The sequence below is a fragment of the Populus nigra genome, chromosome 8 (assembly GCF_951802175.1).
Source record: "Populus nigra chromosome 8, ddPopNigr1.1, whole genome shotgun sequence".
Taxonomy (NCBI): Eukaryota; Viridiplantae; Streptophyta; class Magnoliopsida; order Malpighiales; family Salicaceae; genus Populus; species Populus nigra.
This window is the reverse complement of record NC_084859.1, coordinates 15,924,191-15,947,229: the sequence shown is the minus strand read 5'-3', so window position 1 is coordinate 15,947,229 and position 23,039 is coordinate 15,924,191. Positions and strand designations below refer to the sequence as shown.

Here is a 23,039-nt window from a genome sequence, read left to right as displayed (position 1 = left end):
ACTGCTGCTGGGCCTAGACGCTGTGGGACGCTAGGGTGGCAGTAACTAAACTGGTTGGCATTCCAACCGATCGTCAAATCAAGAGCATTGAATATCAACGGGAGACGGGGAAGTAAACATTAGATTCGATAGGGAATAGCAACAGACATCGCTTTAGCTTTCGCTTCCTATCATAAACTCTCAATCTTTGTCAACAAGCATCTCTCCGCAAAATCACTAAAACATGGCGCACCAATTAGAGATTACCACAGGTCAAACAGTGTTTTTTTTTTTTTTGTCATTGTAATTGCAATTTGCTGCAGGAGGGAGAGGTAAAAGCGACAACAGAACAACTCAATTATCTCTCAAAAAAGTTCCAAATTCCATCCATCTTCAGACTTGATATCTGCATTCACCAGGCAGTGAAGGACAAAAACCATGCATTCGACAGCAACGAGTTAAGCAGTGCTTGCAAAGGTGGAAAAACTATCAACTACGAATTTCTGAGAAGGCATGAATTGCATTAATATCCTGCAACTGATATACAATGCCACTAGAAAATACCACGCTGAAAATAGTTCAAGATGAAGAGCAAAAAAGAAAATTTATGGAACCCTAGGTTCTGCAACAGAAGCACACCCCAACTTGAACAAACAGGGTCCGCAGAGAAACTGAGAAGGACATGATCACAGAAGACTCTGCTTTAGCGCCACAAACACCTACTCTGACTGGCATGTTACAAGAGTTTGTATCAGAATCGACCTCTCGCCCATGGCACCCTCGGCTGCCTGCCGCCGCCATTGTGTTGTACAACTTTGTTTTGTCTAGACAAGACTTTCATCCTCTGCTCCTTCATGTTAGCAAACAGTGAATCCAATGTTTGAGGCCTCTGCTTAGCACCTCCATCCCCCTGCTGCTGTTGTTGATTCAGGCGTGGTGGTGACTGCACAGTGATGGCAAACATCAGCATCATATCAATGCATTAACAACAAAGTATCAGCGTTATTGTCGCTGCTGCACACCCTAGCAAATCACCAGTGGTGGACAGCAACCCTAAAAAGGTCTGGTGCGTTGTTTAATCATGTCTTGCCCAAAAACTTGTTGCGCCTATATAGGCTGCAGATGTATCTAACAAAATCACAACTTGGGATGCAAGAACTTCAAAAATAATAGTGGTAGTGGTGAAGGTGATGGTGCTAGTAGTGGTGGTGGTAGTGACAATGCATCTGCCTAAGAAAAAGATAGAATCTTTAACAGAAGAAAACCCTGAAAGAAAGCCAATGAAGCTAAGAGATGAAAAGAAAGTACCTTCATAGCAAAGCCTCCATTTGCAGCTCTCCTCTGGACTGTAAAACCTCCAGCCCTGCATCCAGAAACAATAAAAAATGACTCTGCAACTAGGATGAGTATCAAGCACCTGAATCCAACATAATACTCTCCACTTTGAACTGCTAGCACCACCATCAATCAGATCTTATGAAAACCACATGAGATAAATTCCACTTGGTTGAGACCTCATATTCTTGACATAAATGTTCAAATTACATTGAATTAAGAATTAAGACAAACCATTTTTGCAGACAACAGTCACATGAATAAAAAAAGTGAACATTCTTCACAGCAGTTTTTCCTTTTATACTCAAGAAAACTTCAAAGTAATGGAAGCTTGTTGGGACTCTTTTAAGTCTATGCTATTTGCAAAAACTGAGGGTAGGACCTCAACGCAGGCAGCAGATCTGAAGAATTATGAGGACCAATTCTCGTGTTGTCCATAAAAAAAATACTCCAGGCCCAGGTCAAGAATACTATCCATCACCCACAAAAGCCACAGAAAAGCTTGTGCTGGTAAAGAAATGATTCTCCTGCCAAATCTTAAGAGTACATAAGCTTCAAAGAAGGCATATTCTAGAAATCCAGTCCATTGCATCCCTCTTTATCACTCAGAGCATAGAAATTCCAAAACACAACTTTTATTCTTCCAAGCAATAACTTGTCCCATGTTTTGAAAGCAAGAAGCCTGTTAACTCCATCTCAGCAACCAAAAATTGGATCAAAACCCAGTCATGCATGTAGCAGATGAGAGATCAAAGAGACGAGAACAAAGAAGTCAATCAAATTGACTAAAATGAAAGAAAATTCCAGACTTCAAATCTCCTTGACACTACCTTCTAACAGCAAAGGAATGCACCTTCATTGGTTATCCACCCATTCCCAGGAAAGAGTAAAAAATTAATGAGAATGAAGACTGAGAATGTGAGGTAAGCTACAGCTAATCACATCAGTTGAAATTCAACCTAAATGCACAAGGAAACGGGCAGAGACCAGTGGTAAGAAGAAGCTGATGACCACATATGATAACACGAGTCAAACCCTCCCAATGATGGATATACACCCACAAGGTAATAACTATCCACTTAACACTGCTGGCAGACAGGAAGAGAACTGTTCAGTAAAGAAATAATTCACAGAACACTAGTAGTCATATGCAAAGAATGAATTTCTTCGCAAAATTGCTGGTCAAGAATCACCTCAACTGATTGGACATCTTTTCTCTTTTCATACCCGTTAAGCCTGTCTACTGTTTTAAAATACATCCATTTTTTTAGCGTGTTTCATAGCCCATCTCCAAATAAAATCTCTATGATCACATGCAAACCACCTTTTACAGCCAACCCAAATGACACATCCATATCGAAACAGGCAAACCAGATCCAAAATGTGGCGATTCTATTTGGGTGATGTGAATGGAAGCCATCGATAATTAGTATAACTCCAAATGGGCCACTTGTAACACAACCAGTCACATACAAGAAATCCACAACACTATGTGAGGAAACTATTAAGCAGAAGACCACATGGCAGACAGAGTTCATCAGATTTACCTGCAACAAGTCCACAATTCAATACAAAAAGATAAGATGATTTCCTGTTACCGCTGACATCATTCCAACTAATCAGAACCAGTGTTCTTATATAAAGGAGCAGTGTGAAATTGCATCGCATTATACCTTGCATTGTTTGCATTAGCCATGAAATTACGACCAAAACTTCTATTGCGAAAGGGAGCAACTGCAGCCTTCCTTGCAGCCTCAGATGTTAAAGGAAATTGATTCCTCTGGAAATTTGACCTTCTTTGAGCCAAGGCAGCCTGATTACCAAATTAAAAGCAAATTGAGAGTAACAATAACTGGGTCAGTAAAAATAGGTAAAATATATGAAAAGCTAACAAGTGCTAGAAGCAGCTATTTAACCTGCCGAACCAAAGGCCTTGAGTCCATATAACGCCGCATCTTTAAAGCTTTTTCATGGGCAGGGTTGTTGAACATTTTCTGATTTTTAATCTGTCCGAATTTAAAAGACATGTCATCAATCACATCTAGAAAATCTAAGAAAGGAGACAAAAGATGTTCCAAGAAAAGAAAAGTTCCCTACTGGAGCCCTTTGCTGCTTCTTGGGTTTAGCTGTATTTTTAGACATTTTGATGATGTCATCTAAAAAATAAAACAAAGCAGAACTATATCCATGAGAAGTCCATTCACAAGGAGAGAGAAAACACAATCAAGTTAAATCATTAAACGGCAGATTGGCATACCTAATGGCATGTCCAATTTCTTTTCTGTATTTGCAATTTCGTCATGAGTAAGTGGTTTAATGGCCATCTGCAACAGGGATACAAAAAAAGTCATTTATAGAATACAACTATTTAGAGATTTTGAAAGGCTGACAAATAAATGTATAACACCACAAAGCATGGACAAGTCTGTAAATTCAAAAACATAAGTTGGAAAAGGTAGAAAAAACAGCCTAAATGTCCCCAACAAGGGAAAGAACCAGGCAGCAAACTCAATCTTTTAAGCTTTAAAAAGGCTCTGTTTCTAGTTATTCTAAAACCCTAAATCAAGGAAACCGAGAGCTCTTCACACATAATCATCACAAAATCAACAACCACGTAGCATTTCAACATTCGTTGACCAAAACACAGCCAGGCATAACAAATCGACCAAACAAGAGAAACGCATGGCATAGCTAAAGTATACAGAAAGGTCAAAGGATTAATGCTGTATAAAATCAAGGCGTAAAGGTTGCTATGGTTACCGATTTGCAGCAAGAAATTAAAAGGGATCGTCGACAGAAGCGAAAACCGAAAGAGAAACTCGGGTTAGGGTTTCTAGAAGAAGAGGAAACAAATCGGGGATTCTTGCGAGAGGAGGGAAAAGAAAAGAGATAAAACTGACGCGTGGGATATTTATATACAGAGAGCGGATTTTAATTGGCAAATTAAAGCAATGATTAAAAACAGGTAATGAAATAATTTATGTTTCAAGTCCGCGTGGAAATTAAAGCAATTATTGCGTCACCTCTGGGGGTTCCGTGGGTTAACCATCCGGTGCGGCGCCGTAGGGACGGAAAGCAGCAAGGGGCTTTATGTGGATGTATTTGGTTGGTTATCATGTAGGACAACAGAGGCCAATTGAGATAAAAGTAGAAAAATAAAAACAAGGGAATTGAATGCTCATCAAATTGCAGATGCAAGGAGATTTGGTGGCTGTGTTGATGACTTTTCCTCGAGACTGATGTGGGGATTATATTTTATGGGGATCCTTGCTTTGCATGAACCTCAAACGGAGAAAGGAAATGCAACTCAGGCAGACGGATCCTAATCTCTGTTTTTTTTTTTTCTGTTTTTTTTTTTTTTTTTTTGAAGTATCATTGACATTTATCAGCCAACCCATACTATGTAAACGCCTTGTTAGCATGAAACAATTGCATATGCCGGGCCAACAGAATTATTTATGTTTTGCTTGAGATTTTGAGTTCTCATAATCATTGTTTGCACAAGAACCACGGTTACCAATATACTCATTAACCATTCATCTACGTGGATCATTGATAAAAATTTTAAGATAAAAAATTTATTTTATTTATGATTTTAGGTTCGAGCCTTATGGTTGCTAATATGATAACTATTAAAGGCTTATATAATCATTAACTTCAAGACCCGTAAGATTAATCGAGATACACTCTTTTTCTAACTCAAACTCAAAACTTCATTGCTGCACACTCAACCACAAAACTTGATCGTACCAATAATATTTAAGAATACAGCAAAGGCTGTTTTTTAAATTAATTTTTGTTTAAAAGGTATTAAAATAATATTTTGGACACGAAATCAACAGTTTTCTGCTGAAAAGTGTTCCCCAGCAGATGGTTTCCGGGTTGCAAGTCAAGTAAAAAAAGAACCATCAGGAGGATCATCTTGGCAACCCCAAGCATTATTACAGGGTGTGCCTTGATAAATTTAACTAGAAGTAAATAAGCAACATGGAGGCAGATGGAAGTTCCATGATTGGCAATGAAGTGGAATGCATTAATGATCAAATTTCACATTGCCAGTAATTCGTAGCGAAGGAATTTTGTCACTCACCTCTCAGCAAGAAATGATTTTATTCTAACAATGATGTCCATCCCACTCTTTATGAGGGACCTAGATCCCTGAAGAGAGATGCTAGAACAAAAAATACTTATCAGTTCACTCCATAGATCCACTTCTCAGCATTGCTAGTGTAGCTAACCAATTCCTCTGGTTTGAACCATAAGTTAATCTCATCCTTGGCGGTCTCGGGTCCATCACTTCCGTGAATGACATTTCTACATGAAACAAACCAGGGGAAGATTAGCCTATGCAAATCAATTACAGACTAAAAAACACGAAACACAACTATCATGCAGGCTTCCAGGTCCCGTAATACTTCACAGTCAGTTACCCGATAAATAAATACACAACAGCACTAATATTACACAAGGTCAATCAAGTGAAAGAGTCGCAAGGTAATACTATACAATCACGAGCTCCATGTAACATATCATAAGATCCAGAAAACTAGATATTTGGACTAAATTCAGTTACCCTCCAATAGCAACGGCTAGATCACCCCTGATAGTTCCTGGTTCTGATTTCTGAGGATCCGTTGCTCCAATAAGTTTCCTACCATATTTGACCACCCCTTCTCCTTCCCATACCTGCATGAGTTGGATGAGTTCAATTATGTCAAGAGTAGACATCAAGCATTGAGGTAAAAATTCTGCTCTTCCATTTTCATACCATGGCAACAACAGGTCCTGAGCTAAGGAAGTCACAAAGACCATTAAAGAACGGTCTTTCCTTCAGATCATGATAATGTTTCTGAGCATGTTCCTTAGAAGGAACCACCACTTTAATTGCTACGAGTTTAAAACCTTTTCGCTCAAAACGAGAAATGATTTCTGAAATCTGGAAGAAAAATACATGTCAGAAAACCTACACATCAAAAAGCAGTTCCTGCCCCAATCAAAACACTGGGAGAAGCAAATGCTACCACCTAGACAGGTAAGACAACAAAATTTTGTTTAAGTTGATTGCATCAGTGCACTCTAAAGAAGGTTGCCAAGGAATAGGGTTTTAAGATGCCAAAATTCAGATGCTTATCTTACCAGCCCTCTCTGCACTCCATCAGGCTTGATGGCAATGAAAGTTTGCTCCATCTGAATATAGAATGAAGATTGAACATTAACAGAATGACAAGGAAGGAAGAAAAGATGCACAGTGAGTAGGTGACAGTTAAAGACACGGATCAAATGCTCATTAGATTACCTGAGCAGCATGTGCCTCCTGTTCTTGGAGCATATAAACTGCAAAAATTTGAAGAAAGGAAAGTCAAAATCAATATTTAAAAAGAGGGAAAACTAATCAATAATATCATGCAAGCAAAAAATAATTCATAGAGCATACTATTATATGGTGACTCTCATCCTTAATTATCAATATCTTCAAAAGATATAGACATGATCAGCCTTAAGCACACACTAAGAAAGACATTTTTTACATTGTTTAGGTGAATTTTAGGTGTGAGATAGGCAAGGATACGAAAATCTAAGGTGTCTCCAACTCTATGTTACTTCTTCCACATTTCCATATTGCTTGACAAGCAATTTTCACAAGAGACAACTTCCCAAATGAAAATGAAGATTTAATGGATGTCATAAAGAAGGGTGGATGGCTGGGTGGTCGTGAGACCACAAGCTCAAACTGGTGAAAGGACAAGCAGAGAATGTATGATAGCACTAACATATTCATGCATTTTGGAAGTCAGCTGGAATGTCAGGGGAAATTTAGGGAAGCAATCAAGTCCCATGCCTAAGATTTCAACTGTTACCATGCCTAAGCACGGAGTGATTATTCTAGAAGAGGTCCTGAAAGTCACTGTGCTAAAAAAACTTGAGCAAGGAACAAGTCTCCTCTTCCTTCATGCATTTCTATGCTGAAGACTCCTTTTCTTTTTTCAGGTGAAATATGGAAGAGCTAACACAATGTTTTAGTACGAAAAAAATAAGTAAAATTTCAAATAAATAAAACAAAACATTTTTTCTTTTCTTTTTGTATCAGGAACTCCAGGAGAAAATGTTTATGATGATGTGCCAAAATACATGCCAAAATTCCAATTGGATCGAAAAGACATGCAAAATCCATATTGAACCGCAAACTAAAGAGGCCAAATGTACAGTATTTTTGGTCCAAACCTGCGGCAGGAAATGCAAGAGCCCCTGAAATCCATTGCCTAGCCACATTTGAAGAACCAGTCCTTCCATGAACCGAAGCTAGGAAAGGCAACTTTCCACTGAATGAAACTGCTGCTGCGACAGCTCTCCCTTCTACAAATAAGACAACTCATAAGGGGTAAAAAAAAACTTTTCAACCCTGCTCACATTAAATTTTTCTACTACACATATAGCATACATTCGTGTTTGTGGGATGAGAAAAGTTCAGCAAAAAAGCAAGAAAAGAATCGCCTTTTACGCCATAAACACATGCTTAATGTCCTTTTTGACAACTCAGCGAGGAGCAAAATAGAAATTCTTGTTGCTGATGTTTACAGTGACCAAGCAGAAGCAGATTAGAGATTAAAAGATTTCCACCACGAAATTAAATTAGAGCCAAAGTGATTATAGAATATCAAAATATTTCTATTTTTTTCTTTTCCTTATGCTCACCAAAATCATAATTCCAATCACAGTATTAATACATTAAACCCTGATTCATAAGCCTAAATACGAAAAAAAAGAAAAAGAAAAATTAACCTCAATCAAAAGAATTACACCATCTCTAATAACAACTCAAAAAAGATAGACAATCACATAAACAGAAGCATTTCGGTAAATAAAAATCGTAACATTCAGATTTAAACATTTCAGGAATTCAAAAAACTAATCAAGTATATTTAAGAACAACAGCAATAATAACAAAATGCATGTAAACAACAGGTAAATAAAAACAGAAGCAGAATAATAGAATTGTAAAAGAACTAAAAGATAATGGATTATATATATTACCAGAGTAAAAGCGAGAGCTTTTAGAGGCTGAAGAGAGGAGAGACTGTGCAGCTCTAGAAGCAGATCTCCATATCCTGGGGCTCATTTTTATTTATATCCTTTTCGTGAGCTTAGCAAAATGGAGATGCAGAGAGTGAGAGAGATGATATGACAGTGAGAAGAGAGGGAGTGAAAGAGCTGTGGTGTTATAGAAGACAGCTCAAAGCCTCAAACCCTACCCGAACTATGGGAAGAGAGGATCCATCAAATGCAGTAACTGACTGACGGTTAGGATATTTAGATTTTTTTTTTCTAAGATGATTTGATATGCCGTTAATTCAAACATTTGTCTTTTTGATCTTCAAACCTTAGCATGTGGAGCAATGTGATCCACAACTGTGCTGTGCTGTCCCAATTGGGGGGGAAAAGGAGACAATTGATGTGAAAAAGATTTTTATAAAGTGAGTCATGATTACTATTTTGCTATAGTTATATAATTGATAAAATACTTTATTTTTTTGGAATCCATGACGGATTTGCAATGCATAGTTATATTACTATAATGAGTTCATAATTATTTTTTGTTATAGCATTTAGATAATGATTAGATTAGTGGCTTGTACTATTGGCTACTTAGATTTTTCTTAACTTAAAAAAATACTCAAACAAGGTTAGTATATTTAAAAAAGCAAGAACTCGACCAGAATTAATAGATTAATTTAATAATATAATTAAAAAAATAATAACAATAAATAAATTAAATTAAACAAAAAAATTAACAATGATTAACTATAAAAAAATAAACTTTTGACAATATAATGAAAATAGATACCCCCAGTTCTTAGAAGGTCTTTATTATCTTATTGAATATCAAAGAAAAAAATTAAATGAGAATAAGATAACTTCATGTAAAGAAAAATGAAAAACAAAATCTAAAGCTTAATTCACAGCAAATCAAATGATAAAGTTAAAAAAAAATTACAAAAAGAAAAAAAAAACCCACCAAAATCAGCCTAGCATATCCACGACCTGGTCGTGAAACTGTGATAAGTTCATAGAAAGCTAACTGAATAAATATATGAATCTTAATTTTAAAACCAACCAAATGTTAAAGAGTGAAACTGAAAAAAAATAATATTTGAGTCAATCTGACTTAATCCGCCAAATACGCAACCCACGACATGAAATTGAGATAACAATATAAAAAAAGTGAGAAATTAACAAAGTTCAATCCCCAACCAATCCAATGTTGAAGAATGAAATAGAAAAAAAAATCATTTTTAAAAAAGAAACTAAAAAAAGACCAAAATCAATTCGGGCTACTCTTCCATATCTTTAACCAAGTCATGAGATCGGGATTACCTCATAGAAAGCAAATTCAAAAAATAAATAACGATAAAATTTTTCCAATCAACCAAATGACGAGGGAAGAAATTGAAAAAAAAAAAGAATCCAAAACAAAACAAATAACATTTTAAAGAATGATAACCAAATTTGACATAAAAAATAAAAATCAAATGTTAAGGGCTAAAATTAAAAAAAAATCATTTAAGAAAATGATCCAAAATAAAACAAATAGCAATTAAAAGAATGATGATCAAGTCTAATGTAAAAATTAAATAAAACCAAATATTGTTGGAGCCTTGTTGTCAATATATTGTTGATACACACCGAACCATCGAAAGAGAACTTGTGCGCACCACTTAAAATTCAATTGTAGGCAGTAATGTTACATTATCAGATGAAGTCGCATGTGCCACTAAACTGTGATGACTTCAATGTACACACCAATACATTTGTGTTGCTCGTACTTTGTAGTCCCTGGAATTATTTTTATATCAATAATATTTATTTTATTTTATAAAATTAATCATCAAACACATGCAAAAAATTTCCATCATATCATGGGTTCCCCATATATAGCCAACAAAAAAAAAACTATCTAGTATAATAATAAAATAAAGAAACTCAATGTGAAAGGATGAAATTAAAAAATAAAAAATAAAAAAACAAAAAAAAGGATTGAATCCCCCTTTACCCATACAATTTAGTACTTGATGTTTGCAAGAAAAAGGAGCTCAATACTTGTTCAATGTTCAAATTCAATCCCCATTGCTTTAATTATTTTAATTCAATTCAATTTCATTTTTTTTTTAAATGGAGCATCAATTGACAGTCGATTTTCTTTCTTGACACCGCGAGTAGCTAATACGAAGCTAAATGAAACAAATAATCAAGTTTAATCCTAAACTAATCTAATAAAAAAGCATTAAACTAAAATAATAATAATTAAGTAACAAAAAAAAAGAACTAAAATGAAAGAGAAAAGATTGTCTGAACACAACACAACACAATGACATACTAAGCAAGTTTAGTTTTTTTCTTAATACATACAACTAAAAAAGGTATTTAAAAAAACAAACACATATGATTTGAGATTTTTTTTTGTGACATTGCGAAGATATTTGTAGACAAAGAGAGGAAGCTCTTTTTTTTTTTTTTGTTGACCTTTAGGCTTTAGTTAATGAGGAATGAACTACTTTTTGGCCAATGCTTGGCGTGCAAGCTTGCCGATGGAGACAAGTGGTACCTATTCCCCCCCTTTAATCAGAAACCTTTTTAAAAAAAGAAAAAGAAAAAGAAAAAGAAAAAAGAGAGAACAATATTTTGCTTTATGATTTTGGCCATTAAGTTTGTACCTTAAAAAGTAGTTTGATGCTTTTAAACGAACCACACAAAACGTAAGTTTGTACCTTAAATATTGTCCTCGTCGTTTTATGTTTTTCTAGCTTAGACTGCCAAAACTTTTTTTCTTTTTCCTTTATAATTTCCCTGAATATAATTGATCCTCTTCGCCAGCTTGGCTACCGGCAAGATATAGAAAATAACATTTTTATTTTGATTTGATTTAACTCTTTTAAGTTTTTGCAAGTTCTACGAGCAATGAGGATTTTGTATATGCTCTACAGTTCAACAACTTCTATTTTCGAACTTTCTGGTTAAACAGCGACGACTCCAGCATTCCTGTATAGAGGCCAACTTATAAGCAACGACTCCGTTAGTGATGGCAGTGGTGCTTTCATAACATTATTAGAATTGTTGCAAGCGCGTGCGACGTCAAGAAATCACCAGTTAGCTATTTGATTTAGGGTTATTAGAAGATTTAGATATAGTAATTTTATTTAAGATTTGAGGGTAAATAATTGATTGTGGGGAGGAAATATATTAATATTTTTAGAGTATATTATTTGAGGTAAGTTACATGTAATTTAGAAATCTTGATAGATTCCTAACCGATAATCTGTTTATAATTCAAAATATAAACTAAAACGTAAACCAGAATCCTAAACAAGATCAAACTTAAAAAAACACAAAAACTCAATTTTTTTTTATCAAACATGAAGAACACCAAAAAACATTCAACATGAACCCAACAACGTAGATTTCAAATCAGACTAGATATGGACAAACCAAGGACATAAACATGTAAGAAATCATGAGAGGATCAATAATCTAGCATTCATACACTTCAATTATCACTCATAAACCATGATTTTATCATAATAGATTTCGGTTCAAAACCAAAATTCTAGTATTAAAACCTACTAAAAACAAGTTATTGATACAAATAAACTCTAGATTATTAACTAATAAAGTTACACGAAGGATTCTGTACAAAGAATTAAATCAAAATTGATGCAAATTATGAGGCTAAGACAATATTATTTCTAGAAACACGAAAAAAACATTTTAAACCCAAAAAATACATAGATATAGAATTAGCCATTGTCAAATCCAAAATTGATATTTTTAACTTCTAAAACATATTTTTTTTAGTTTCAACAAACCATATTACCATAAACAAGTATGTTTATTTCAAAATTCCTAATTGGCACTGCCAACTCCTAATTCCTCACCATGAATACGTGGCACCATACACCACATCCAATTTATTTCTAAATTCCTTCTAAGTTTTCAAAGTACAAGTTTCCACTTTAGTGCATACACTTTCAACATCTCAACCCAACTATACAATTTCATTTTCATTTTCATTTTCTTTTCTCTAAGCACACAAGGTAAATAATTCACATAAATAAATCCTAAAATCTTTTTTAAGCACATTATTTACATTTATTTAGTAGGTAAACACACATTTCAAAAAAATTAACCTAAAATTATCACCCCCTCCTTTTTGCTCGTTATTGGCCGAAACCAAGGAGACTAGTTTTCTCCCTGGTTTGTTTTAATTTTTGTTGTCATGTTTTTACACCAGTCATCACTTAGACCATATCTCCTACATAAATCCTTACAATGCATCCATTTTCCTCAATTTGAGTGTGAACCCTAGAATAAGAAATTTAGGGTTCTTTGTAATTGTTCATAATAAACTTTCAAAACAAAGAAAAGGGTTAAAGAAACACTTTACTAACCAAGTTTTGAATTGGATTCAAAATGTTCTTACGGGTTTCAGAAATTATGTTTTCCTTTTACTGATGATTTTTTTTTTTGTGATTCGCTTGTAAGTTCAAGTAGCTTTGCCTTGTGGTCCTGGCTGGGGCTCCAATGTCTAAAAGAACTGAGTTCAAAGTTTTCATTTATGATACTTCGGAATAGAAAGAAAAACTTCATTCTACTAATTCACTAGGAAACCTTTTTTTTTCTCATCAAAGAGTGAAGATCTCTCTCAAATTTCATCTTAATGACAGATTGATTCCTTAAACAAGGAGCACAGTACCTTTTCAAGACAGAGCGCAAGTGACCAGCAGGCATTCACTACTAGTGTTTAGCTCAAGGTTGAAACCTTAAATTGTTTCAAATTTAAAAAAAAAATAAAAAAAAATTCCTCGGGTGGTCCGTTGGCATATTACAGCACTTTGAGACTGCAGTTCAATTCTACTTTTCAAAATTTTTATTTTTTCATGTTCAAATTAATATTTTTTTAGTAATTTTTATTATTTGGTGTGATAATATAATAATGAAAAATATTTTAATATATTTCCAATATAAAAAAACTTGAAAAAACAACATTTTACTAGCAAACTTTACATCGTCTCTGTAGCTGGATATTCGTGTTTGGTCGGTGCCAGAGAATTCGAGAGTTTTCCAAGCTTGGAATCTTTGCGCTTCAAAATGTTGACATTTATGAAACAAGGACCATTTACCATTCTCAAAATGCAAGAATAGCAACTTCATGTTAGTAGAGGTTAAATATAACTCTGACAGGAACAGTTGGTACAAACATTAGCTAGTATTCGATTAAATTGTCAATTGTTCTGTACACGAACACAACGAATGAGTTAGTGATTTCATAATCCAGTCTAAAGTTCATGAATCTAAAGCGTAACAGTATATTTTTCCAATGTACAGAGCTTACTGTTAAAAACAAGCATATTTTACACATCCCTGGAGCCATTCGGAACTTCTGTCTCAGAACCCGACTTGATGTCAGTCTGCAACACCTTCAGCCACGAATCCACCTGAGGAAGTAGGGGAGACATGAAACATCAAGTTAAAATATATTGATACTTGTGGAAATAACAAGAGAGCTCTCTTAATATGGAAAACTCTGGCGTTAAAATGGAAAAGAATGGTTTTCTAATAGATGGTTTTCAAAAACATTAACCGGTGCTGTGTTTATCATCTGAATCTATTTGGTGTCATCTCTGAATAAATTGTTTGCAAGGGAAATTTCAAAGCACTTTCAAGTGAGCAATATTTTCAATGATAACTATGAGCACATGAAGGCACACAACAGGATGCAACAAACACAAGCAGGAAGCTCAGTTGTAGGCCATTCTTATTTTATCACTCAATTATCAAACAAATTAGAAATTACATGGCATCAAATGAAACACTAACGTGCTTGTATTGATAGAAGGTTCTTATGCAGACAAAGATTCAAGTTCACCTTAATCACCCCCTATCCATCAAGGGAAAAAACATAGGGCCATACCAAAAAATTGTACAAAAGGAAAGTCACCGTATCCTTGGAAAGGATGCAGTAGATCAAGCAACGACAACATATTTATGTGGGTGTGGGTGTGTGTGAATATGTATGCCCCCATTTGCATATGTTTACAGAAGTATTCGTTTAATTTGATTAGAAAATAGAATACATTGGCACCTATCAACTGCATTGAATACTGTGAAGCGTATGAACAATAATGGAATTACCTGTACTTCAGAAATGCTTGAGCATTCATATCGCAGCCCTTGACGAGTTAAGATATAAAAGGAATGCCATGTCTGATCAGATTCTCGTGTAAGGCTTGGGAGAGAACCTACTTCAACAATATCTGATAATAGAGTGGAATCTTGAGGACTCAAATCTGCATAAATTTCTTTTCAATCAACAAGAAATTTGAATGCAGATTCAAATAACAAAATCAGATTGCAACTTAAGTAATATTTGAAACCCAAAGAAAAAAAAAGTAGCAGTAGCATCACCAACACAAGTGGAGCAGGTAAAAGCCAAGAACTTCAAATTTTCTGTTGAACATATTTTTCCTGTATATAGGAGGTCTCCCATGCTAATGCATCACCATTTATTGGCAGAAAAAGAAAACACAACAAGATGGAAAATTACAACATACTATAAGCTATAGGGAAGGGAAGAGAAAGGTGAATATGGAGGATGAGTACTATTGTGATGGTTGTCCTTCCTGATCATACTCGCTGATTTTGAGACATAAATTATCACAGGTGCTCTAAAAACCCACGCATGGCTAAAAGCATGGCTGACATTAGGAAGGGAAAAAGGAAACCAGTTACCTGTGGACAACAAATAGAAAAAGATGCATGGTCCATTAAGGACAACAAAGCGAGGAAGCCAATCATCTACATCAGTATCATCAAGTGGTGGAGGCTCCCCAGGTAGAGCTGTCCATCTCTGTAAAGGAGGGAGAAAACAGGTGGAAAAAAGAACTGTTAACTGCTAGGTCTATAAAAAATTGCAGTAAAATCTGAAAAGAGAGTGGCGTAAGCAAGTAGGAGAAATTCATTACAGTTCGGATGTACAAATAACCAGAGAACCGAGCAGAGCGCAGAATTTCATCAACATGTTGCGACCTGTACAGACAAGAATTTGCTGTTGATTTGCATTAACCAAGAGCATTATTCCAACTTATCAGAAACCAAGTATGCTGAATTTCATGTTTTGTCACGTTGAGATATTCAAGAGTTGAATATGAATTATTGTAAATAAACATTATAAATACGCAACCAATTTTGAAAGGAAGGTCTAAGTTCATTTTATTACTAATTCTTGAAACTGAAACTTTCATACAAAATGGAAGATTGAGAACAATCTCTTGACAATATTTAGGTCCAAAATTAAATTTAGTCATAGTTTTCCCTAACTGCATCATTTGTTTGTGTTCACTTCTGCTGATCATTGCCAATGATCTAATCAATAGATTTATTATCTGCTGTGCTAAATTGACCACTACAGTTTTCCAGCCTAGGATAAAGTAGTCCTTACTGAGCTTTCAAATGAGCTTCTCTCTCTTCTAAGTAAGCAAGTTCTGATCGAAGCGATTCTAACTCTACCACACTTAACTCAACCTGCAAATCAAAATACAATTTCCTGATTAGACACCATAACTTTAAAATAATCCATAAGCATGTCTTAAAGGGTTGTTTGATAAACCTTTTCCTGACCATTGGTGCTAGAACCCCATGACAGCCTTCGCAGGCTAAACAAATTCAGCATGAATGCAGCACTTTGTAGTTTTCTCCCAGACCAGAAATGGCTACTTGACCTATTCTAAATCAGAGGAAGAAACAAAATCGATACAAAGCTCGTGGATCACTCTCTCCTTCGTTTCCTTTTCTTCAACGAAAAAACAAGTACCTGGATGAATTATCAATTTTTGGCTGTTCAGTAGATGAAGTTATGGTTTGAGGAGTGTCCTCACCAGAGGTTGAGACTTGAAAGTGATCGGGGATAATATTTAACGTCCCAGGACTATCATCCATGAAGCTACGTGTTTACTTGAAGAAGATGATACAAAACCTATGGCAAGAAAAGAAAAACAGATCAGAATGAGAGATATGCACTAGATAATTCAACTTGAACAAACGATTAACTTTATAAAGTTCAGCACGTAAAAATCAATCCCTCCAATCAATGGATATTTGAATATGCTTTAAAAGCTTGGAATATATTGCCTAGGGGCAGTACATATATATAATCACACCGGAAACAAAAAACTCAGAGGACACGATCAAACTAAATTTTCAGCAAATCATAAAAATTAATCGGAGCATTCTTGCAATGGATGCATTCCAATGGAAATCTAAAATAAAAGCTACCAAAACAAACAAACAAACACATAAATCGCCAACCCCATAAGTTCTTCTCCATTAAGCCCTTAGAAAGAAGCCTTGTCAACCTCAAATCACCAATAAAAGAAGTGCTTGAGATTTCCCAGATAGCACAAAGCTCCACCAATTTCTACACTAAAATCAACAACTACACGACACCAGAGGATCAAAAAGAAAAGGCAACCAACCCATCAAGTCATATTCAAAGAATCTAATCAAATCTCATAACAACAAAATTCTTTTGAAACAAAAAACGAACTTAATTACATAGCCTTGCGGCAGCTCACATAAAAAGAAAAAAAAAATTCCTTGATCATCAAACAGATAAGATGATAATTTAAGAATAGATGATTAAAGACAAAGTGGACTGCTTTGCTTACCGTATGTATGCCTTTTGTCTATCGTAGAAAGAGACTTTTTTTGGTTTTCTTTATTACAGAGAAAGAAAGATTAATGGATATCGTCATGTTGTGTTTTGCTTCTTCTTGTTGAGCACACGGAAAGTGGTTTGACCCACCATCGAAGTATACATACAACATCGTGACTGTTAGGTATAGTAGTTTTTTTGGTTGTTTGAACTTCATTTTTGCTCTTGTATATTCATCAATCCTCTACTTCTGTCCATATATTTCAAAACTCATCAATATTATCTTTCTACTTTTCAAAAAAGTATAATGTTAGGCAAAAATCATTAAATAGCCCTTTTCAATTACTTTTTTTAAATTTTTTATGAGATATTATAACATGCGAGAGAGAGAAGATGATAGAAGAATAAAATAAGAATATGAACAAAAGTGGGCTTTTTATTGGTTATTTAGTAGTAAAGGGTAAAATTTCATTATTATCCTTTTGGGCCTTTCGCTTCGTTGGCTCTTCTTGCTATGGCCACTGGCATTATTGGCCATGGTTCCTGTGGCATAGGAATTTGGCAGGTTCCTGTGTCCTCCCTTTTTTTTTAATAAAAACGCCCTCCTATTTTCTGTCCTTGTTATACAAGAATTTCAAATCAGATAGCCCCATGGATAATACATGATTCAATCAGCTACAATAATATAAATATAAAGGTTTCCTATTTAGTTTATTAGTCTTTGTTTTTTTTACAGCAGAGGAAGTGATCGAGAGAACGAACAGGTACTCATTGATTAGAAACTGTTCAGTTTGCTTTCAGAGTCTTGTGCACTAGCTTAGATCTAAAACCTAAAATATTGTTATCAATGTCGTTTACTCAATTCAAGAAGTATCCAACTGGGATTTTATTTTTTTTGGAGTTCTTTTAGGTCTTTTGATTTTATGTCCACTTGGAGAGGTGGACTTGGGAGGAGGACTTTGGCAGTGTTAAACAGGGAATTAATAGAGTCTGGTGAAGCTGTTGCCAAAGCAGATGAAGAAAAAGTATGACTCTGGGAAGAATGTCTGAATTTAAGAGAAGTGAAATCCTTACGGAAGAAGTTAAACATTCAAACATCGTGATGCTTACAGAACTTATTCGCGAAAACAGCATTTTGTATTTCGTTTTCGAGGTACATGGAACAGAACCTTTATCAAGTCCCTGGACACAGGAAAACCATGTTCTCAGAAGCTGAAGTTAGGAACTTGAGCTGTCAGGTGTTTCAGGGTCTTGCTTATATGCATCAAAAAGTATATTTTCATCATCGCGACATGAAGCCAGAGAATTTGTTAATTACTAATGACATCGTAAGATTGCTGATTTCGGTCTTGCAAGAGAAATCAATTCGTTGCCACCATATACACAATATGTCTCCACACGCTGGTATCGGGCGCCTGAAGTGATGCTAAAATCAGATTTTTATAGTTCTAAGGTTGATGTGGGCTATGGGTGCTATCATGGCCGAGTTATTCACTCTCCGTCCGCTTTTTCCTGGTACTACTGAAGCAAACCAGGTGTACAAAATATGTAGTGTGCTAGGCAGTCCGACACCGGGTTCCTGGGCTGATGGAATTCATCTTGCAAGGACTAATAGCTACCAATTTCCGAAGTTTGATGGTGTCCAGCTTTCTGCGTTTATACCATCTGCTAGTGAGGATGCAATCAACCTGATCAGGAAGCTTTGTTCTTGGAATCCTTCAATAGGTCCTCTGCTGAGGAGGCCTTAGAACATCCTTTATTCAGAAGTTGTTTTATACTCCGTCTTCTCTTCCTTCAATGCCGCTGCTACGGGAGCAATTCTATCTGCTGGAAGAAGGGAAGAATTTGAGCATAAACGTGATAAGAGACATCATGGAGCTTTGTCTAATTCAACGCTCAATTACTATTTTCCTCCCACCAATTATAAGTGGCATGATGTTGAGTACAGTGGTGCATCGTAACTTTGATAGGACCAGCCAGGATGTTCCGAGTTGTGCTAAACAATTGGGATTGGAACCGAAGTATATTAACTCGGGCAGAAATAACTCAGCATCAATTTTTCTCATTAAATATTGATTTTTTTTTAACGCAGTTATGTTGACTAAATATTAATTTTTTTCTCTCATTCGACCCGTAGAGCATGAGTGATATAGCAATTATCAATTGGGTCCATAATGTCAATGCATGATGGGTCAGTCAGATAACACAATAGTGACAGAAATATATTAGTGGCAAACATTAAGTGATAGGACTATCCATCAAAATAGCATCTGTGGCCAAGATTAGAAGTGAAGGCCTCTCCTTTCTTTCTGCAGGGCTGGCGGCTTATAGAACACCAAACTATGGCTTCTTCTATCACCCTTCAAAGTACTCTACTTAGGTCCAACTTTCTTGGTCAAAACAACTGCGTCAATCATCCTCATAAACCATACTCTTTGATCCCCAAAGATCATAGGCTGAAACTTAAAACATGTGCCAAACTTGACCTTTTCGAGATCCTGGGAGGCAGAGGACTCTGTAATGGAGAAAAAGGTGTGCAACAAGAACTAAAGAGAAACATTGAAGAACAAGCATCATCAACTGCTGGTAGAGAAGAAAATTCAGGTAGCTTGGAAAAATCAAGTGTGCCGGATGATGCTTTTGAAAAAGAGCTGATGGGATTAACAGGGGGTTTTCCTGGTGGAGAAAAGGGATTGAAAAGATTCATTGAGGAAAACCAACCTCCAAAGAAACAATCAGTTCCGAAGCTTACAATCACAAGCAGGCCAAAACCACCAGAACTGCCACTGCTGTTGCCTGGTATGATTGCCATTGTGAAGAACCCGAATAACCCATTTTACATGTACACTGGCATTGTTCAACGAATCACTGATGGAAAGGCTGGAGTTATCTTTGAAGGAGGAAACTGGGATAAGCTAGTTACTTTCCGCCTGGAAGAGCTGGAACGTAGGGAGAAGGGCCCTCCAGGAAAAAATCCCAGGTCCGCAATAATTGAAGCATTCTATGAAGCTGAGTCACAATCATCTTCCTAGTTACATTTTCCTGTTGCAAATAGTGTTTGCTCAAATCCTTTGAATATGTATCGATTCCAGTTTAGACAGAGCAATAAACTCCATTTTGTAACAATCTCACATCATCAAAGTATCAATAATCAACAAACCAGGAAAACCTCAATTATTTGTAAAAATCTCACACCATCAAAGTATCAATAATCAACAAACCATGTGGGAGCCAAGAAACCCTCAATTATTTGTAAAAATCTCACACCATCAAAGTATCAATAATCAACAAACCATGTGTGAGCCAAGAAAACCTCAATTACATTGAAAATTCAATTCGTGATTGTGTATCAGTGAACTCCATACAAAGCAAGGGTATTGGTTGAAATGAACTCTTGTATTTGAAAACTAAAAGAAGAGTAAAAACGAATGTTGCAGCTCCCTTTTCAGAGCTCCGAGAGAAGCTCAGATACATCCACCCAACTGCCAAAGGATTGCATAAAGAGGTAAATTTGTAGCCAGCAACTGAAAGAATGAGAAGCAAGAAAAATATATCATGCTTGTGAAGTGAATTGTGTGTATCTTGATCAATGCATGCTATGCATGACTTACTAGCTGTTGGATTACCTAACAATTCATTTGTTTAACAACCCAGAAGAGACACACAAAACAATCTGTTTTATTGCGTCAAATGCAAGGAGAAAACATGAAATCAGAATACAAACAAACTCTAACGTTACCCTTGCAATATATTAGGCTTCATAACCAAGCTTAGAAGATTAAAAAAAAAATCAAAATCAAAATGCTCGAGATATCAGAAGCAAAATCTATGACAATTTGTTTACAACTTGACGCATAACAACAAATTTCAATTTCAATGCCTCTTCTTGCACTTGCACCGAACTAGCAACCTATTTACCACCAAGGCTAAATAATTAGCACCCAGCAGTAGCATAATTCAGTGTTTCATTAGTAACAGATGACCATATTGAGAATGCAGGTGAGCTTATTACGTAAACAACACGTAAAAAAATATTTTAACATACCAAGATCGCCTCAATCTCCTCATTCGAAACCGGAGTTCGCTTGGGCTGAAGAGAAGCTTTTCCTCCAACAGCAGTTGAAGCCTTCAAGCTAGAAAAAAAAGCTTGATAAGCACTCCCAGATCTCAATGCTTCTTCCGGCTGCGACCCATTACCTAACAACCAATTTCCTCAACACTCAGTATGTAGCAGCCTTCGGAGACAGTTCAGTTCATATTTCCTAAAGCATATATTATAAGTTAACGAAAATTGCATATTTTATACTTCATGATCACAAATAAACATGCAGCAATGGATCTCGACTAATACTAATTATAGCGAAAACAATCAAAATCATTCGATTTATGGGACCTACAGTTCAATGGATGGTGTAATGGCATGTGTTGCTACTTCCAAAACAATTTTTAACAACAGATCACATCAATCAATAAAAAAAGAAGCAATAAGGTGAAATCAAAGATTAATAAAAGACGTGAACCAGAGGATTTGGTGGAGTGTCTTTGAGGGAATTTGATGCGAGGGATTCTCTTCAAAGCTTGTGCTCCTCCCATCTCTCTCTTCTTTTTTCTCTATGTGAATTGAAACGAAGTGAAGGAGAGTCTTCTTCTGGTGCAATTGACGGCGATGTTAGCGATTTTTGTCAAAGAATAGCTTCGCTTACGTGTTTCTTCTTGTACATTTGAATGTTTTCATGTGCAATCTGTGCCGTTGATCTTTCTAATATTGGTCCCACTTGCGTAGGGATCGGTTAGCTCTTTGGGACCGGGTTGTGTTCGGGTCTCCCCAACTGGGTTGGTGCGGTCCACTTTTCTGTTTTTTTTTTCCCTTAATATTTATAATAATATACTGTAAATATATCTTTTTAGAGCTAATATTTATATGCTATTATATAGTGTATATTTAATTGTATAAAAAAATATTATGCATATTTAAAATTTCTATGTTCACAATTGAAAAAAAAAACTAAGATATTATTTGTTGCATTGTTCAAAGGTGTTTTTTTGCACTTTAATTCTTGTAATTTAAATTTTATCTTTCAATCATAAAACTTTATTTTTATTACATTTTAGTCTTACTTTGAAGAGAGAGAAAAGAGTAAAAGCTTTTGACTAGCCAAAATCTAGCTATAAAATACACTAATCATATTATCATTGGTTTGTCTTAAAGTGATGAATTTAATTGAGGTGATTTGAACCTTAAATCAGGCTGATAAAAGTATATCAGAAACCATAAAATGTGTTTTGATTTGACATGAAAAACACTAGTCTTAATATCAATGGGTTTGTTTTGAAGAGATGAATTCAATAGAGATTGTTTGAACCTTTAATCATGCTGAAAAAATATATTAGAATTGCGTGTTTTGATTTGATTTGATTTAATATATATATATATATATATATATATATATATATATAATCCATATGTTGTATATCTATTCTAAAAAAACAATTTATGGCTCATTTACTTGTGTGGTGCATTGCGTTAATAAATGGACTCTTAGTCTTTGAATTAATCACATTTTAATACATAATTCTAGTATACTTCATTGTCAAAACATGTTGTGTTATATTATACTAGTGAGCAAGAATATTTAGTTTATCATAATAAAAGTATACAAAACATAAAAGATTGTTCAATGTAAGGTTAGAGTGCATACAATTTTAAATCTATTAACATGCAAGAAAAACAAATTCAAGACAATCATGTTTTCAACATAAATGTAATAAAAAATAATAATAGCATGCATACTAATTATATATTAAAACTTACAATATATATAAGTTCAAATTCCTAGCACGTATACTAATAATATAAATAACAATGCTTAAATTAAAATAAAGAATGACCCTTACTTATTAAAGCACTTTAAATGAATAAAACTCTTGTTATAGTAAATGATGAATCTTTTATCCTTAATGCTTTATTGTTCATCACTTATGCATTTAAGATGTTTGCAATATGCTTTACAAGATTCTAACA

General features: G+C 35.0%; 4 protein-coding genes and 1 pseudogene across 6 annotated transcripts; 2 read left to right on the top strand and 3 right to left on the bottom strand.

Moving 5' to 3' along the window:
* Positions 1 to 479: 479 nt before the first annotated feature.
* LOC133701755 (uncharacterized) lies at positions 480 to 4,663 on the bottom strand. 2 transcript variants are annotated; one of them, XM_062125826.1, is made up of 7 exons: positions 4,338 to 4,663; positions 3,572 to 3,638; positions 3,412 to 3,470; positions 3,231 to 3,320; positions 2,988 to 3,127; positions 1,288 to 1,342; positions 480 to 922 (listed from the first exon to the last, which is right to left on the bottom strand). In XM_062125826.1, exons 2-7 carry the CDS (start codon positions 3,636 to 3,638, stop codon positions 731 to 733), a joined length of 603 nt encoding a protein of 200 aa, XP_061981810.1. In that variant the 5' UTR covers positions 4,338 to 4,663; the 3' UTR covers positions 480 to 730. The 2 variants fall into 2 exon arrangements, with proteins under 2 accessions (XP_061981810.1, XP_061981809.1); XM_062125825.1 differs by lacking the exon at positions 4,338 to 4,663 and adding an exon at positions 4,075 to 4,259.
* Positions 4,664 to 5,323: 660 nt separating this feature from the next.
* LOC133701974 (uncharacterized) lies at positions 5,324 to 17,261 on the bottom strand. The gene is made up of 15 exons (XM_062126164.1): positions 17,031 to 17,261; positions 16,178 to 16,339; positions 15,974 to 16,085; positions 15,806 to 15,888; positions 15,330 to 15,393; positions 15,097 to 15,214; positions 14,500 to 14,654; positions 13,723 to 13,802; positions 8,347 to 8,432; positions 7,537 to 7,668; positions 6,611 to 6,648; positions 6,451 to 6,501; positions 6,083 to 6,250; positions 5,888 to 6,000; positions 5,324 to 5,628 (listed from the first exon to the last, which is right to left on the bottom strand). Exons 2-15 carry the CDS (start codon positions 16,300 to 16,302, stop codon positions 5,505 to 5,507), a joined length of 1,449 nt encoding a protein of 482 aa, XP_061982148.1. The 5' UTR covers positions 16,303 to 16,339; positions 17,031 to 17,261; the 3' UTR covers positions 5,324 to 5,504.
* A 787-nt stretch (positions 17,262 to 18,048) lies between these two features.
* Positions 18,049 to 18,978, top strand: LOC133701973 (cyclin-dependent kinase F-4-like; annotated as a pseudogene).
* Positions 18,979 to 19,269: 291 nt separating this feature from the next.
* Positions 19,270 to 20,143, top strand: LOC133700770 (NAD(P)H-quinone oxidoreductase subunit S, chloroplastic-like). Its single transcript, XM_062124429.1, has one exon. The coding sequence runs from the start codon at positions 19,360 to 19,362 to the stop codon at positions 20,047 to 20,049; it is 690 nt and encodes a 229-aa protein (XP_061980413.1). The 5' UTR covers positions 19,270 to 19,359; the 3' UTR covers positions 20,050 to 20,143.
* A 22-nt stretch (positions 20,144 to 20,165) lies between these two features.
* Positions 20,166 to 21,735, bottom strand: LOC133700771 (uncharacterized). 2 transcript variants are annotated; one of them, XM_062124430.1, is made up of 3 exons: positions 21,538 to 21,735; positions 21,063 to 21,214; positions 20,166 to 20,541 (listed from the first exon to the last, which is right to left on the bottom strand). In XM_062124430.1, the coding sequence occupies exons 1-3, from the start codon at positions 21,608 to 21,610 to the stop codon at positions 20,482 to 20,484; spliced, it is 285 nt and encodes a 94-aa protein (XP_061980414.1). In that variant the 5' UTR covers positions 21,611 to 21,735; the 3' UTR covers positions 20,166 to 20,481. The 2 variants fall into 2 exon arrangements, with proteins under 2 accessions (XP_061980414.1, XP_061980415.1); XM_062124431.1 differs by having other exon boundaries at positions 20,166 to 20,499; positions 21,538 to 21,733.
* Positions 21,736 to 23,039: the final 1,304 nt, after the last annotated feature.